The 14,627-nt window shown below is 42.7% G+C and overlaps 1 protein-coding gene across 1 annotated transcript in view; it reads left to right on the top strand.

Annotated features, from left to right (window-relative positions):
* The first annotated feature begins 1,082 nt into the window (after window positions 1–1,082).
* Window positions 1,083–14,627, top strand: part of FBLN5 (fibulin 5) — a 111,147-nt gene continuing 97,602 nt past the window's right edge. The window contains exons 1-3 of the mRNA XM_061611970.1: window positions 1,083–1,488; window positions 5,638–5,692; window positions 11,775–11,826. Of these exons, the coding sequence (XP_061467954.1) occupies window positions 1,472–1,488; window positions 5,638–5,692; window positions 11,775–11,826 (124 nt within the window). The 5' untranslated portion in view covers window positions 1,083–1,471. The remainder of the gene's footprint in view (window positions 1,489–5,637; window positions 5,693–11,774; window positions 11,827–14,627) is intronic.

The following is a 14,627-nucleotide window of genomic DNA, read 5'->3' as shown; positions in this document are numbered from 1 at the left end:
AGCACAGGGTGCTTTCCTTGTGAAATTCATTGGTCCGTTCCATTACCCAACGTATGTTTGCAATATGATCTCGGGTGCCTTCTTCCCTTTCTAAATCCAGCTTGGACGTCTGGCATTTCTCACTCCATATATGGTAAGAGCCTTGTTGTAGAACCCAATAATAAGTCTTGCACAAAAATATTCTACTGGATTGATGGGACCTTCCATTTTGGAATTGCTCGGTTAGAGGATTGCCCATCAGTCATGTAATGTGAACCTTGAAACAAAACTGCTTCAAAAGACCAATGGCTATCCATGTTGATAAAATGCAGCCTCCACCACAGTGTTACCAGGGTGGGGTCAGGTGGGGATCTAAGATGTGGATACCTACATTTCACATCAGATTTGCTCCTCTGGAAAAGTTTACTGTGTTGGCTTTTTTAATGCATTTTAAAAAATCTCATAATTATTGTAGTGGCAGTTCTCATGAAGTTAAATTCCTCTTGGGTTGTATTCATCTGAATTCTACTTACCCACTGAAATTAATGAACATAAGATAGTCATGCCTGTTAACTTCAGTGAGTCTACTGTGAGAAATACTTGCATTGATATAGCGCCTTGTCTACCGGATGCCTGAAGCTCTTTTTGGTATATACGGTAGACAACAAATGGTTTAGCAGGGGGGATAAGATAATGGGGCATTTAAATTATTTATTTAAAATTTTGTATACCACTGATTTGCATTTCTAAATGGCGTACATAAAAACAAACCATACATAAAATGAAACAATAAAATAATTAAAACATTATAAAACCAAAGCAAGATTGCTCTTGAGGAAGGCCCCTGCTATTTGCATTGTACTTGACACTCTTCTTCTGCCCGTCTGCCCGTTTCTCGACAAAAGGCTTTCCGTCTGCCCCATGCCAATGCCAATGCCTCTCCTGCGGCACGTTCCTCTGTAACATTTGTAGCGGGAAAGGCTTCCCTTCAAAATGTGAGCGTTTTTTTGTTTTTAATCCTGGCAGGCTTCTTAGGAGTGTTGTGAGGAGTCTAGCCAGTTGGTGAGCTCTCTAATCTAAAACAGCTGTCCCCAGACTGAGGCCTCCCATTTGCATTGTTTAACATACTTAGAAAATGAAGTGTTCATTTTTAACATTCCTCCTCCAATCGGTTTAATGCGGAATTACCGAAGAGAACTAAGCAAAACCAGGTGCTTTTGCTGTATTCTCTCCAGTGTCTGAGGAGGAGCAGAGCTCTCCTTCTCCTTTCACTCTTCTCCCCTCCTTCCTTCCCTCCCTCCTCCTCCTTCCTTCCCTCTCTGTCTTGTCTCTCTCCCTCTATTTCTCTATGATTTGGGTCTTTCATTCTCTGGAATATAAATGATGGCAAAGCTAACGTTGTAGCACAAAAATTAATGTACAGAACTATTTTTTAAGCTGTTCAGCTGTGCACGCACTATTTCCCCCACCCCTTTCTGCTTCAGTTTTGGACATGACAGGATTAAAAAGGTAGGACCTGTGCAATAAATTATTTTTTTTTACTGTTTACTGAATGCAAACCTCAGTGAATAGCTGAGGTTTCTTATCCTATCGCACTTGCTTAAAACTGTCTGTAAACTAACAGGAGGGGGAGGGAGGAAACAGCCGGTTCTTTAGCATTAGGTATATGTAATATCTATCAGTATCTCTTGCACTGTATTCTGCCCTTGATTACTCTAATAACTTAATAGAAAGTGTGAAACTTAAAAAGTGTTTTTCCCCTGTGCAAACATGTATAAAGAATTATTGATTTAAAGTTCAGTATCAGTTAACTGCTGTGGAAGGTAGGGGTGTGTATGCATGCATTTAAATTACACTATTACATCTGCCGGCTAGCCAATCTCTCTCTCTCTCTGGAAATTTTGTTCAGAGATCTCTTGAGATTAGGTGTCTTGATGAGATGATTGCAGATAGACTTCTTACAAAAACAAATCAGGAACCTTTAAAAAAACACACACACGAACAAGTCATGACACTGAAAAGACATAGAACTTACAGGAATTTGTTGATGATGATTTTGATATTGCTCTCCCTATGGAGTAGCCTAAACTAAAAACTCAGGTCCCTGCCCCAAGGAGTTTACAATCTAAATTTTGAAAGACAAGGGTGATAGAGGGAAGCAAGAGGTGAAGGATATGTGCAAGCAGGTCAGGCATGCAGCTAGGAATTAAGCCAACACCTTAATGTTTCAGTTGTTCACCGCCTGGTGCCTCTGAAACTTCCTCCCCCTGACCCCAAAAAGTGTCAACTTGCAGCGCTGTAAATGTAGCGCTTTGCATATATAGCAACAGTGCTGTCTGAGAGCCATTTAGGCAGGATAGGTCTATCAGTGGCTAAATGGAACCTCCAAGTTGAGGCAAGAAGCTTCTGAATACCAGTTGCAACAGCGAGGGAGAGATTTTGCCTTCACACTCTACTTGCGGGCTCTGTAGATGCATCAGGTTGGCCATTGTGGAAGACAGGATACATGGCTAGATGGACTTGGGTCTGGCTCAGCATGGGTCTTCCTATGTTATGTTTGCACATGAACACATATTTTAATGTGTGAATGTAACCAATATGTGCTTGCAAACAGGTGTGTCATTACAGCTATGCTCATCAGAGAGCCTGGATTGCCCAGCTCCCAGTGGAATGTATACTCAGTGGCAAACCCAGGGCTACTGCTGTGAAATATGAGCAACAGCTTCATTTCCTTCTACTTGCACTATAGCATTAATCAACACTTGGGTATACAGTGTGCACTTCTGAAGTTGTACTACCTCTCTGGAAAGCTTTCAGGAGATCCATAGATGAAGTTCAGTGTTAAACGATGGATGAAATAGCACTTCAAAATATATTGGATCCAATTCTAGGCAGCGCCTCTGGAGAACGAGTCTAGTTTTCTGTGACTAAAAAGCCTGGCAAGAAAACAAACATCTGCCTGCATAGGATATGTAGATCCCAGCTGAGGGCTTTGCTTAATATTTTTGGGCTTTATTTCTGAATCTTGTTCTGATGGGATTGAGAAGTTGCTGTCAGAATTGCAAACAGCATTGCCTGCCACCTCTATATTATGCAGAGGAAAAACATTGTTTGCATCCACATGTGCAATGGGAATTATAAACTCTGAGAGCGGCAGTGGGGAAACATTTCTAAAAATATTGGCCTAAAAATGTTTTAAATTAGATTATAGAGCAGTTTGTCATTCCCCTACAAATGCACCTGATACATAGAGATCGGTATCTATATTCATAAAGGTGCAATATTCAAAAAGCTCCTTTGCATAAGCACAATTGAACAACCACACTGTTATACATCTAATTTCAATGGGACTTGTACAGAACAACCTGATGGATTGTGTCTGCTAATGTATATTTTATTTATTTATTTATTAGATTTATATCCTGCCCTTCCTCCCAGTAGGAGCCCAGGGCGGGAAGCAACAGCACTAAAAACACTCTCAAACATCATAAAAGCAGACTTTAAAATATATTACAACAAAACATCTTTAAAAACATATTAAAACAAAACATCTTTAAATATATGTTCTTTTTTTAAAAAAATTAAAAACATATTAAAAAGCAATTCCAACACAGACAGGTTGTTTTCCTGGAAAAGTAGATCACATAAGTATACTACTATGAACTGAAGTTCTAGACATTTATGTTGAAAGAGAGAGATCTCTATAGAAATATAATAGCCAAATGTTTAATATTTGGTTTTCAAGAAGTAGGGAAGGGTATATTTTAAACTCAAATATTCAGTAGTTCCTGGTTCTGAGGACAAAATAACAATGATGTTCGCCAAGGTTTTAGAAGTTCATGCATGATCTTTTATCTGGAAGAGCAAATCGTCAATTGTAATAATAACCTTTTCCTTTGGAGAGAGAGTATCCCGTGTATAAACACAGGACACAGATGTGTGCCATGGGAAACAGTGGGTAGCAAAAATTAAATTAATAAATTAAGGCTTCTGTTAATTAGAAGCTTCATACTGAAGACCAAAAGTATAAAACATGAACTAGAACAAAACGGACCTCCAGCTCCCTGGTAGCAGAAGTCTCATTCAGTGGTGGGAAACCTGTGGCTCTCTGAATGTTTTTGTACTACAGTACCCATCATCCATGACCATTGGCTATGCTACCCATCATAGCTGGGCCTGATGGGAGCTGGAGTCCAGCAATCTCTGGAGGGCCACAATTTCCCCACACTTGTAGACCCAACAACCAGGAGATGATCCTTAAAGATACAGCAATGCTATTTTACAGGTTTAACATATCACAGGTTCCTCCTGGATGCTCAGTGTACCTTCCTACGGAGGTGGCTTCCTTTTTTATGACCCAGTGAATGTTTCACTACTCTGGTATGTCTTCCATTCTTCTGTTAAGAGTGGAGCATTTTGCCTGGTCTTCTGAGAGTGGGTCATTTTGCTGTGCCATGCAATCAGTCCTGATGCAGAGAAACGTCAGCATTATCCATCCTCAGAGGATGCACCCGCAGTGATGTGGTCAGGGCAGAACTTTGGGGCAGAAGTCCAGAGTCCTACTCAGCAGAATGAGTGGAGCATGTTCTCAAGTGTCATGGCCCCGTCAGAGGACTCATCAGACGAGGATGACTCGGGAGTAACAGCAGCAGACCCAGAAGGAGAAATGGAGGAAACTCCTGAGAACCCAGCTCCTTCTCCCCCTCAGCTGCAGAGCACCCCAGACACAGCTGAAGCCCTTCAGCCAGATGCAGACAGTCAACAGGATACTCCCCCCTCACCTGCAGAACGTAGACAACAGAAGGTCAGGCAGAAGAGGGGCAGGGCTGTCCACTTAAGGCCAAAACGCTGAGGGCTCACACCTGCAGACAAACCTGCTCCTTAAAAGTCAAACCTTGGCTTCAGCTTGTTGCTGACTACAACATCAGGCGTGACCACTGTGTGTCTTCCTATCCCCTGAACCTTGACTTGGACTGATCTCTCGGCAAACTAGACCCGGACCTTCACTGACATCTCTTCTGGATTTCTGGCTTGGCACGTAAGCTTTGAACGGCCTCTGCCCTTATCTTGCTTCCTCCTTGCTAGCCTGGCAGATTTATAGCCAAGCTGCCGGCTGAGGACTTATGGCCTGGCAATTACCAAGGAATCTCCAGCCCTGCCTGCACCCCCACCGACACTGTCAGCTCGAGAAGGGCTTCAGCTGTGTCTGGGGTGCTCTGCAGCTGAGAGGGAGAAGGAGCTGGGTTCTCAGGAGTTTCCTCCATTTCTCCTTCTGGGTCTGCTGCTGTTACTCCCGAGTCATCCTCGTCTGATGAGTCCTCTGACGGGGCCATGACATCAAATGCCAGAAGACTAGTATACCACATTTTAAAGTAAGTGAAGTAATTTTTGGATATTTAGGGTCTGATTTTCACCTCTGTTACCCTGCCATGTGAGCCTTGAATCATCCCAATGGCTACTGCAGCAATGAGTGTACCTGTTGTGAGAGCCCAGTTCCCAAATTATAGTAATTACCCTTAGGTAAGCTTTCCTCTGGTGTAACTCTGGATACAATGGGATCTGGGTGCAATAGGGTCATATCAGAAAACTGGTGGTTTACAGACGTCTCAGTATCACATAATAAGCATGCATATGACAAGGTTTATGTTCCTTTTGCAGGATAATGACCATTTTCATGGTGGCTGGCTGCTTTATAAGTTGTGGGAAGACACAGGTGAGATATATAGTTATGTCGGAAATATTTCAACTTTTTATACCAATGGATTTTATTACTGTGTGCTGGCACAGAGTAGGACCAGGAAACAATGCAGTACTTGATTTGTATTACGCTATTGGCTTGGATCCAGACAAAACTGGAGCCTAACATCTGCTCAAGACTTATTTTCTCTGTCAACTTGGTAATGATAATGTTATATGGTTTTGCAAGAACAAAAATCAGAAGTTGCAAAAAGTAGCTGTTCTGGTTAACTGACTTAGGAAAATCATGTTTCATGGCTAGTAAGAACCCAGCATTGTTATCTAGAATTAAACTCCAGATGGACATCTTCCCCATACCCTCATAGCTCAATGGTAGTAACATGGTTTGCACACAGAAGTCCCCAGGTTCATTTCCTGGTATTTCCAGGTTAAGAAATCAGGTAACGTCGCATGGGATAGACCTCTCTTTTTGAGATTTGCTGCCAGCCAATGGGCTACCATGCAGAGGTGACCAGGGGTGGGGAACCAGTGGCCCTGCGGATGTTCTTGTGCTGCAACTCCCTTCAGCCCCAGCCAGCATGGCCAATCAGCAATTTTGGAAGCTATAGTCCAGCTGAAGGACCACAGGTTCCCTGCCTCTGGGGTATAAAATAGTGGACAAGATAAACAAATAGTCTGAGCTGGTGTAATCCAGTTCTTTGTGTTGACCTACCCAAATCCTACACAGGATCATTATAGAATATCTTAGAAAGCCCTCATATTACTTCACCAGAATCATGTCCTAAAGCCAGTGACCTAACAGGCAGTGTAGTTAGGGCAGAGGCAGTGAGGATGGCCCATCGGGGCCAAGGGGACACTGCCCCACCAACCTCAGTCTGCTCTCAGCCAGTGCCACACCTGTCTGCCTTTGTACTTAAAATCAGTCCATGGGGTATCGCTGGCTGTCAGTTTCCTCTTCTTCGGGTAGAGATACACGCGTGGTTGTGCTGGCTTTAGTGCATCTCCAGCTCTGTTTTCTGAAGTCAGAGACACGTAACATTAGTCAAATTCCTCCCCTTTTTACTCCAAAACCTGGGGAAATGCAGCTCTAGTGCGTTTCTCTCTGAAATCACTGTGACGCTGAAATCAAAACTGTTTGGTAGATCAACTTGTTGCCGCTCCGTGATGTGTCCAATGAAAATACTTTGCTGTAGTTTGGGCAGAGACAGTGATTGGCCCAGCGCTTTTCTGTGGGCAGTCCTAAAAGGTCTGAGATCAGCAGCGGGGAAGGGAGATGTGTCTAGTCACGGGCAAACGCCTTTTAAACCAAAGTCAGAGACAACTGTCTGGCTGCTTTTGATGCAGCTAGTGTGTCTGCAGCCTCAGTCTCAGTATTGCCCTTGTAAAAATTCAGCAGGGAAAAGAATGGAGGACAAAACTAGAATTGGTTGGCTCCGTCTGTCATTGGCTCTGGCTCCACCTACTGTTGTGTCCCTGCCTTCCACTCTACCAGTCCCAATGGACACCAATCACCACTGGACAGAGGTAATGTATACCGTTACCAGAGAGGAAGGCCAGGTGAAAAAGAGATCAGGACATCAGCACCAAAACAATTGTGTAGAGGAGGGAATCTCAGGTGCATGACAAGCTACACCTGCTGAAATGTCCTCTTCTACAAAGTTATTAAAGGCATAGAAGCCCTGTCCTCTTTCCATCTGGCCATCCTACCACCAGATGGTGAAAATTTTATTTCCTATACAAGCACCTGGAGAACAGAATCACATGTAACATGAGCTGTAAGGAAAGATGAATATTAACAAAGACCCTCTTGATAAAACAATAGTTCCTAATGATACAAAAGAAAGAATCAATTACATTGCATTCATTTAGCCTTAGAATATCTGGGGAAACACAAGAGTTTTAACTTTAGGCCCAAATTTTAAGGGTTCACCTGTGGGTCATGAAGCCCAGACAGTAGAGTTTGTTTTGAAATGAAAGTAAACCCAGGAGACTACCGTTAACATTTGTAGCTGTTCACAATGGCTGGTATTCAATGCTTGTCCTTCTCAGAGCATACCCATTAAAGTTAATAGACATGACCAACTTAAGTTCATTAATTTCATTGGGTCTATTCTGAGTGAGTAGGACTTAGCTGAATACAACCGAATGCTTTTAAATGTTTTTATTTATTATGGGTTGTGTCCAATGAAGTCTCATTAGCTCAAGGACTTCCACTTATACAACAGAACTTCCCCTTCCTCTCCCCATGCGCTCCCTGTGCCTCTCCATCTTCTTTGGAGGGTGGACGAACTCCCAGAACAGACAAGGTGCAAGGGAGGAAGAGAGGAAGGGGAAGTTGCATTACACAAGCAGAAATCCCTGCGTTAATGGGACGATTGCACTGAATACAACCCTTTATTTTGAATTGTATTGTTTCGGTGCTTTGTTGTTTGCTACCCTAGGCTCCTTTGGGAGGAAGGACAGGATAGAAATGCAAATAACAACAACAACAACCTGTGTACAGTGTAGCTGCCTGGGAGATGCTGGTAGCACAGCCCTCTTTGGCCTGAGGAACTGAAATATGAGACTGCAGAGTTCCCTGACCTCTGAGAAGATAGAGGGGAGATTCTGAGGAGAACCAGAAACAGCACAGAGAGACTGAGGAGATTCCAGAGATGAGGGAGTAAAAACAAACCTCCAGGGAAGACTGTGGCAGAGAGCAGCAACAGCCATTGCCTTCTGCCCTCATAGGATATCAGTACTTAGCAGCACGTGTGATGGGGCATGTGTGACACAGCCTGAGGCCTACACCTGCATCGGAGGACTTCATAGTCAGTGACAAGTCTGAGAGACTCTGGGTAGAGACACACTTAGTGTTGTGCCAGTTCCAGTGTGTCTCCACCTCTCTTTTCTGAAAACGGGGCCACATGATGCTAGTCAAACCCCACCCTTTTTTACTGTAAAACCAGGCGGGATCAGCTTGAGTGGTTTTTTTTAATCACTTCAAAGGGATTTTGCAGCCGATAGGCAGATCAACTCATTCCCCCTCCAGGTGTGGCCAATGGAAAATCTTTGCTGTAGGCGACTAGTATGCTCACCTGTGTCTGACTTCATAATTGGACTCCGTATGCTTTTATTCTCTTCCTTAGAGACATCCTTTAAATTATATACCTACCTGAGTTGTTTCCTCACCTCTTCCCACCGCCCCGTGAAAAAAATCCTACCTTTCTCTCTCCCCCCCCCCTCGTCTCCTTTAACTGGTTGTTTCCTTTACCTATGGTGACACAGGGGTTAGTGTGTTGGACTATGACCTGGGAGACGAGGGTTCGAATCTCCACACAGCCATGAAGCTCACTGGGTGACCTTGGGTCAGATACTGCCTCTTAGCCTCAGAGGAAGGCAATGGTAAACCCCCTCTGGATACTGCTTACCATGAAAGCCCTATTCATATGGTCGCCATAAGTCGGGATTGACTTGAAGGCAGTCCATGTCCATGTCATGGTGGCTACCTACACATTGCCAGGAAAAAAGAACACATATTTGTATAATGCTGCTTTATATGTATAATATGCAAATTTGGAAATACTTTCTATAATTTAAATAAGAATATAAGAATAAAAACAGTACATCTCACAGTGGTGGGGAAGACTGACCAGGTGACCAGTTTCTTGCTCGGTCTTTTGTTCAAGTGCTAACTGTTGATGAGCAACTTTAAGGCTCCTGCTCTCCCTTCTTAGGGTTCTTTAAACCAGACTTGGACCAGACAGACCCTCAAATAGAGAACTCTCCTCTGACAGACCTTCAAATAAAGGGCTGTCCTCCATGAGGTAGGGCACTAGGCCATTTCACCCTACTTCCTTTCAAGCAATGTAGGAGCTGGGGGGCATGAGGCACTACTCTATTTGGGGGGGCACTGACATTCTTCCCCCACATCCATTCTGCAGTTTGAACCCAGATCCCACAATTCATTCCACAGTAGGTTGCTAGGAGGGAAAGTAGGGTTATACATGTATCTGCTAACATGCCCTTTCCACTTCTCCTGAGACCCAGCAGTTTCAGAGCAGTGAGGCCACTCTAGAAACAACCTCATAGGCATTCTGGTCCCATCTGCGCTATACATTTAAAGCGGTATTAGACCACTTTAAACAGTCATGACTTCCCCCAAAGAATTCAATGAGCTGTAGTTTGCTACTGGCGTTGAGGTCCCTCTGCCCCTCACAGAGCTACAATTCCCAGAGTTTCCTGGGAAAAGGGATTGATTATTAAACTACCCTGGGAACTGTGGCTCTGTGAGGGAAATAGGTGTCTCCTAACAACTCTCAGCACCCTTAACAAATTACAATTCCCAGGGTTCTTTGGGAAAGCCATGACTGTTTAAAGTGGTAGAATACTGCTTTGAATGTATAGCGCAGATGGGGCTTCTGCTGTCCAAACAAAGCTATTCCACTCTAGGGTTAAGGCCTAAAACTCCTTGTAAGTCTGAAGCAGAGGTTGATGCTGATGAATGGCCCTGGTCAAGAATCTCACTTTCCCCCATTCTCTGAGTAATTTTGCAATCAAAGACTATTCATTTTTAAAATTATATATAAAGCATCCAATTAATTGATAAATGCATGTGTTCATGCAGTGCTTTGTAAAATAAAAAAAGGCAAACAGCCCACCTGAAGCACATAGAGAAGACTGAAAATGAGGGTTGAGCCAGCATTCATTTCACTGGTATGTATGTCTCACTTCAGCTGCAAAGGCAGGAAGCGAGACTTGGTTTAATAACAATGTCACTGCCCTTGGTTGAGATGCAATACCATTATAACTAATAAAAATAAAATGCACTCAATTCTCCCGACCCCACTACCATTCCCAGAGTGCCTTGTATACCATTTATGTCACAATAGATATAGGTAACACAGATATCTCATTTAACATAAGCAGCTTGTCATAAAGCTGACAGATACATTGAGAGTTAAATGTTATAGTTGGGGAGCTGCTTTATTTGGGAGGTGCAAAGATGAAGGGGAGAGTTTCACAGTAAGATTCAAAAGCCTGTTGCTAGATAGTTATTATTAGATTCCAAAAAAAACAACACAATCTTAATTTGGGTTCTGAAAATTTATTTTGGCTTTCTTTTATACTGTGTAATAACTAGAGATACAAGTATTACTAAGGAATAACTACACATGGCCTGAAAGATAAGGTAAAAGGTGTGATTGCCTTTTATCCTTTCTAAATGGCACCCCCTGGCTATAGTCAACAAAGGAGAGACATACAGTAAATATAAAGACCACTATTTTTTCTGAACACATTAGTTGTATCCCAGCAAATCCCTTCCATAAAATGAATGCATGCATGTGGCCAAACAACAAAATCTTTGTTTCATGTGCTTTAAATAAGCTTTTATCTTAAATGAGAAATTGCTGTATTTGGATAATTGAACATTGCCAGTGGTAAATGCTGGAGTGTGGGAAGAGAGGGTGGTCTTTTGAAGACCTCATGTTCACCCAGCAAGATCCTCTAATGGTGTGCCAGAAGATGCACAATGGAATCTGGAGAAACTGAAGCCAACAATTTAGTTGAGCCACCTGGTCGTTTGAACTACAGTAGTTTTTAGCAAGCTCATTAGCTGCTGCTTTTTATTTTTGAAGCTTTAAACATGTATTGAGATGTGTATCTTTCCTTCTCATCTCTGTCTTTCCCTCTGAAAAGGACCTCAAAATTAAAAGGACACCAAAATGTTAGAAAACTTCAAAACACAGTCTGAGCAATTAAAAAAAAACAGTTTTAAACTCCTTGGGATTACTTTGCAGCAGTTCTACTTTTAATTTAATAAATGCATATTTAATGGCAGAATAAACCAGGCCATGACCCACCTATATAGAACTGAAATATTATTTCTAAAAGTGCACAGAATTCTTTGTGTTTAGGACCGCGGCTAGCCACCTAGAAGTTGCAGGATGGCACATGTGAGTTCTTTCCTTGATATCTTAGAGTAGTACCTGGATTTGTGTATGTGCTCTACAGTTCTGGACTCAGCACAGAAGTGTGGACAGGAGAATTATATTCCTTCTGATCTGTGTTCATCCAGTTTGCCTTTGACTGAGTGCCCTTTTCTTTTCTCTTTTTAGCAACAATGCTCAAATGGGTTTGAGATGGACCGTGCATCGGGCCAATGCTTAGGTAGGATTTTGATTGCATCACTTTCTTTGAACTAGGATTTGACAACTATTTATGTACGGTGCCTTTATCTGTTGATAGCATGCTGGTTATGCTTCTTTCCTTTGATATGGAAATATTGGCTTCTGGGTGTTAATTAGATGTCCTACTTTCTGTTGCTCCAGAGGGTAGGACCCAAACCAATGGGGTAATATTACAAAGGAATTTTGACTAAACATTAAGAAGGACTTTCTGATGATATAACCTGTTTTCCTTTGTTAGAGGCTTTTAAGCAGAGGCTGGATGCCATGTATCAGGGTTACTATAACAGCAGACCGTGCATTAGCAGGGGGTTTAACTTAGATTACCTTTGGGGGTCACTTCCAACTCTGATTCTAAATGGCTATGCATAGGGAAAAGGTCATAAATATGTGGTGGCAATATCCAGATTGCTGGATTTTGAACCTAGAGACCTAGGTTCAAATCCATAATCACTAGCTGAATGTACTGATTAAATGGCATTCAGTATGACCACCAAAACATTAGAAAGAAACATTGGAAGCTGTTGTGTACTGAGTCAGATTTCTGGTCCATCTCGCTCAGTATTGTTTACACAGACTGGCAACAGCTTTCCAGGTTTTCAGGCAGGGGTTCTTTCCAGCTGTAGCTGGAGATGGTGGGGATTGAACTGGGGACGTTCTGCATGCAAAGCAGATGCTTTACCATTGAGTTACAGCCCTTCCCCCAAATTCATTCCTTTTTTAGCTTTCTAACCAAGGAGACAACAGAGGGAGAGGAGGAAACCTCTGGCAACTTGGATTTATGTGACTGAAACTGGATCAGTCATTGTGGCCAGTGACTGCTTCCTAGTTTCCACCACCACGGTTTTCTGAGAAGGCAAAAAAATTGGCAACCAAGTGTGATAGAGATATTAGCTGGTGTAAATAACAAATGTCTTGATGAAATGAAACTCAGCAAAATGGAAGTGCTGCTTTTAAAAGACTGTAATGAAATGGGTGACATATGCTAAACGGAGACACAGAGCAAATTTAGACATTCTGGTGTCTAAGGCTGTGTACGCACGGCAGTTTACAGTGGGTTTGATGCATCCCATGTATGCATGTTTTTTGCCTCGTCCACACAATATTGTCCTCATCCAAGTGGCTGTCTAGGCTCCTGATTAGAGAAGCAGACTCAGGACTCAAAGACTTGGTTTTACATTGAGCTTTATTCCAGCAGTCAGTAAAAATGCTGCATCAAAACATACAAGGCATATCAGGATACAGAACAGGTGCAAACTGGGCATGGAAGGAGCAATGGAGATCTGTTACAACAACCCAGATACTCTAAATAAAAGAGAGGTGGGCGGGTACTATATTTGCCCAAGCTAACTAGCACTTTCTGGCCTTTGCTACAAGGCAGAAGTGCCTTCTGGGGAGAGACGCTGATTCCTTTAGCTGAATTCTCATTTTCTCTATTCTGAGTAACCTTGGAGAAATTTTTATTTCAGGCTCTGAAAAACTACTCTCACTTTCATCTCTCTGGAAGAGTCCGGTCTGTTCTTTAGAGTTTTATCTGTTCAAAAGCTAGGTCTGGGTTGGTTGCCATGGAGGATTCCTTTCTTTCCACCATAGGCGAAGGGGGGTTACTGACGTCAATTAACTCACTAGACATGGAACTGCCACAGGTTTCTCAAAACATTTATCCCGTGTTTCCCTGGCCCCCTCCACAACATCTCTAACCCACACTTGGTTCTTCCAATCCTGCCAAAGATTCTCCATGGGGCCCATGACAGTAGCATCCCGCACTTTTCCCATATTTAATTTGGATTTTCCCAGTCTGCAGATAATGTGGCGAGGAAACAACAACAACATAAAATTGCAGATTACCCAACTGTGGTGTGGATGTGCTAAATCACATTGTGTGAGTGATTACTTTTGCTGGGTGCCATCTGTCACCACACCCCCTATTTAAGAACATAAGACGAGCTTGCTGGATCAGACCAGTGGCTCATCTAGTCCAGTATTCTGCTCTCACAGTGGCCAACCAGATACCTATGGGAAGCCCACAAGCAGGACCTCGTGCAAGAGCACTTTTCTGTCCTGCAGTTTCCAGCAACTGGTATTCAGAGGCATACTGTCTCTGGCCATGGAGGCAGAGCATAACCATCATGGCTAGTAGCCATTTATAGCCTTATCCTCCATGAATTTGACTAATTCTCCTTTAAAGCCATCCAAGTTGGTGGCCACCACTTCCACTTGTGGGAGCAAGTTCCATAGGGGAAAGGTTGCAGCATTTGGGGCTTTTTTAGTTTAGAGAAAAGGCAAGTAAGATGTGACATGATAGGTCCATTGGCAAGGCATCCCTTGGTGCTCTGGTAGGGCAGCGTGTGACATTTTTTTAAAAAAATAAGCTGCTGTTTCATGTAAGCTTGGCATATTGGAAATCTTGCATCTCAAAAATAAAGTAATCAAAAATTGGCTGAGCACACAGGTAAATAAATAACTGTGTAGCCCACAATGGTCCACTGGTTACTGGTGGGGCCTGGCACTGCACCATACATATATATTATTTTTAATCCATTGTTTTGTGAAAGTCTGGTATATTGGAAAACTTGTATTTCAAAAAATTTTTAAAATTGGCCAGCCACATAGGTAAACAAATACCTTCATGCATACCTCATGGACCTCAGATTTTGAGAACTCAGAGAGGGTGTGGAACTTCTAATTGAAGGGAGAGGACAATAATATATAATGCTAATACATCCCATCAAGCACCGCCCACTAGCATGGACAGGAAACATTGAGATGGAGTCCAGCTGAAAG

The sequence above is a fragment of the Rhineura floridana genome, chromosome 2 (genome assembly GCF_030035675.1).
Source record: "Rhineura floridana isolate rRhiFlo1 chromosome 2, rRhiFlo1.hap2, whole genome shotgun sequence".
NCBI lineage: Eukaryota > Metazoa > Chordata > Lepidosauria > Squamata > Rhineuridae > Rhineura > Rhineura floridana.
The sequence above is the reverse complement of the archived record's forward strand: the minus strand, read 5'-3'. Positions and strand labels throughout refer to the sequence as shown.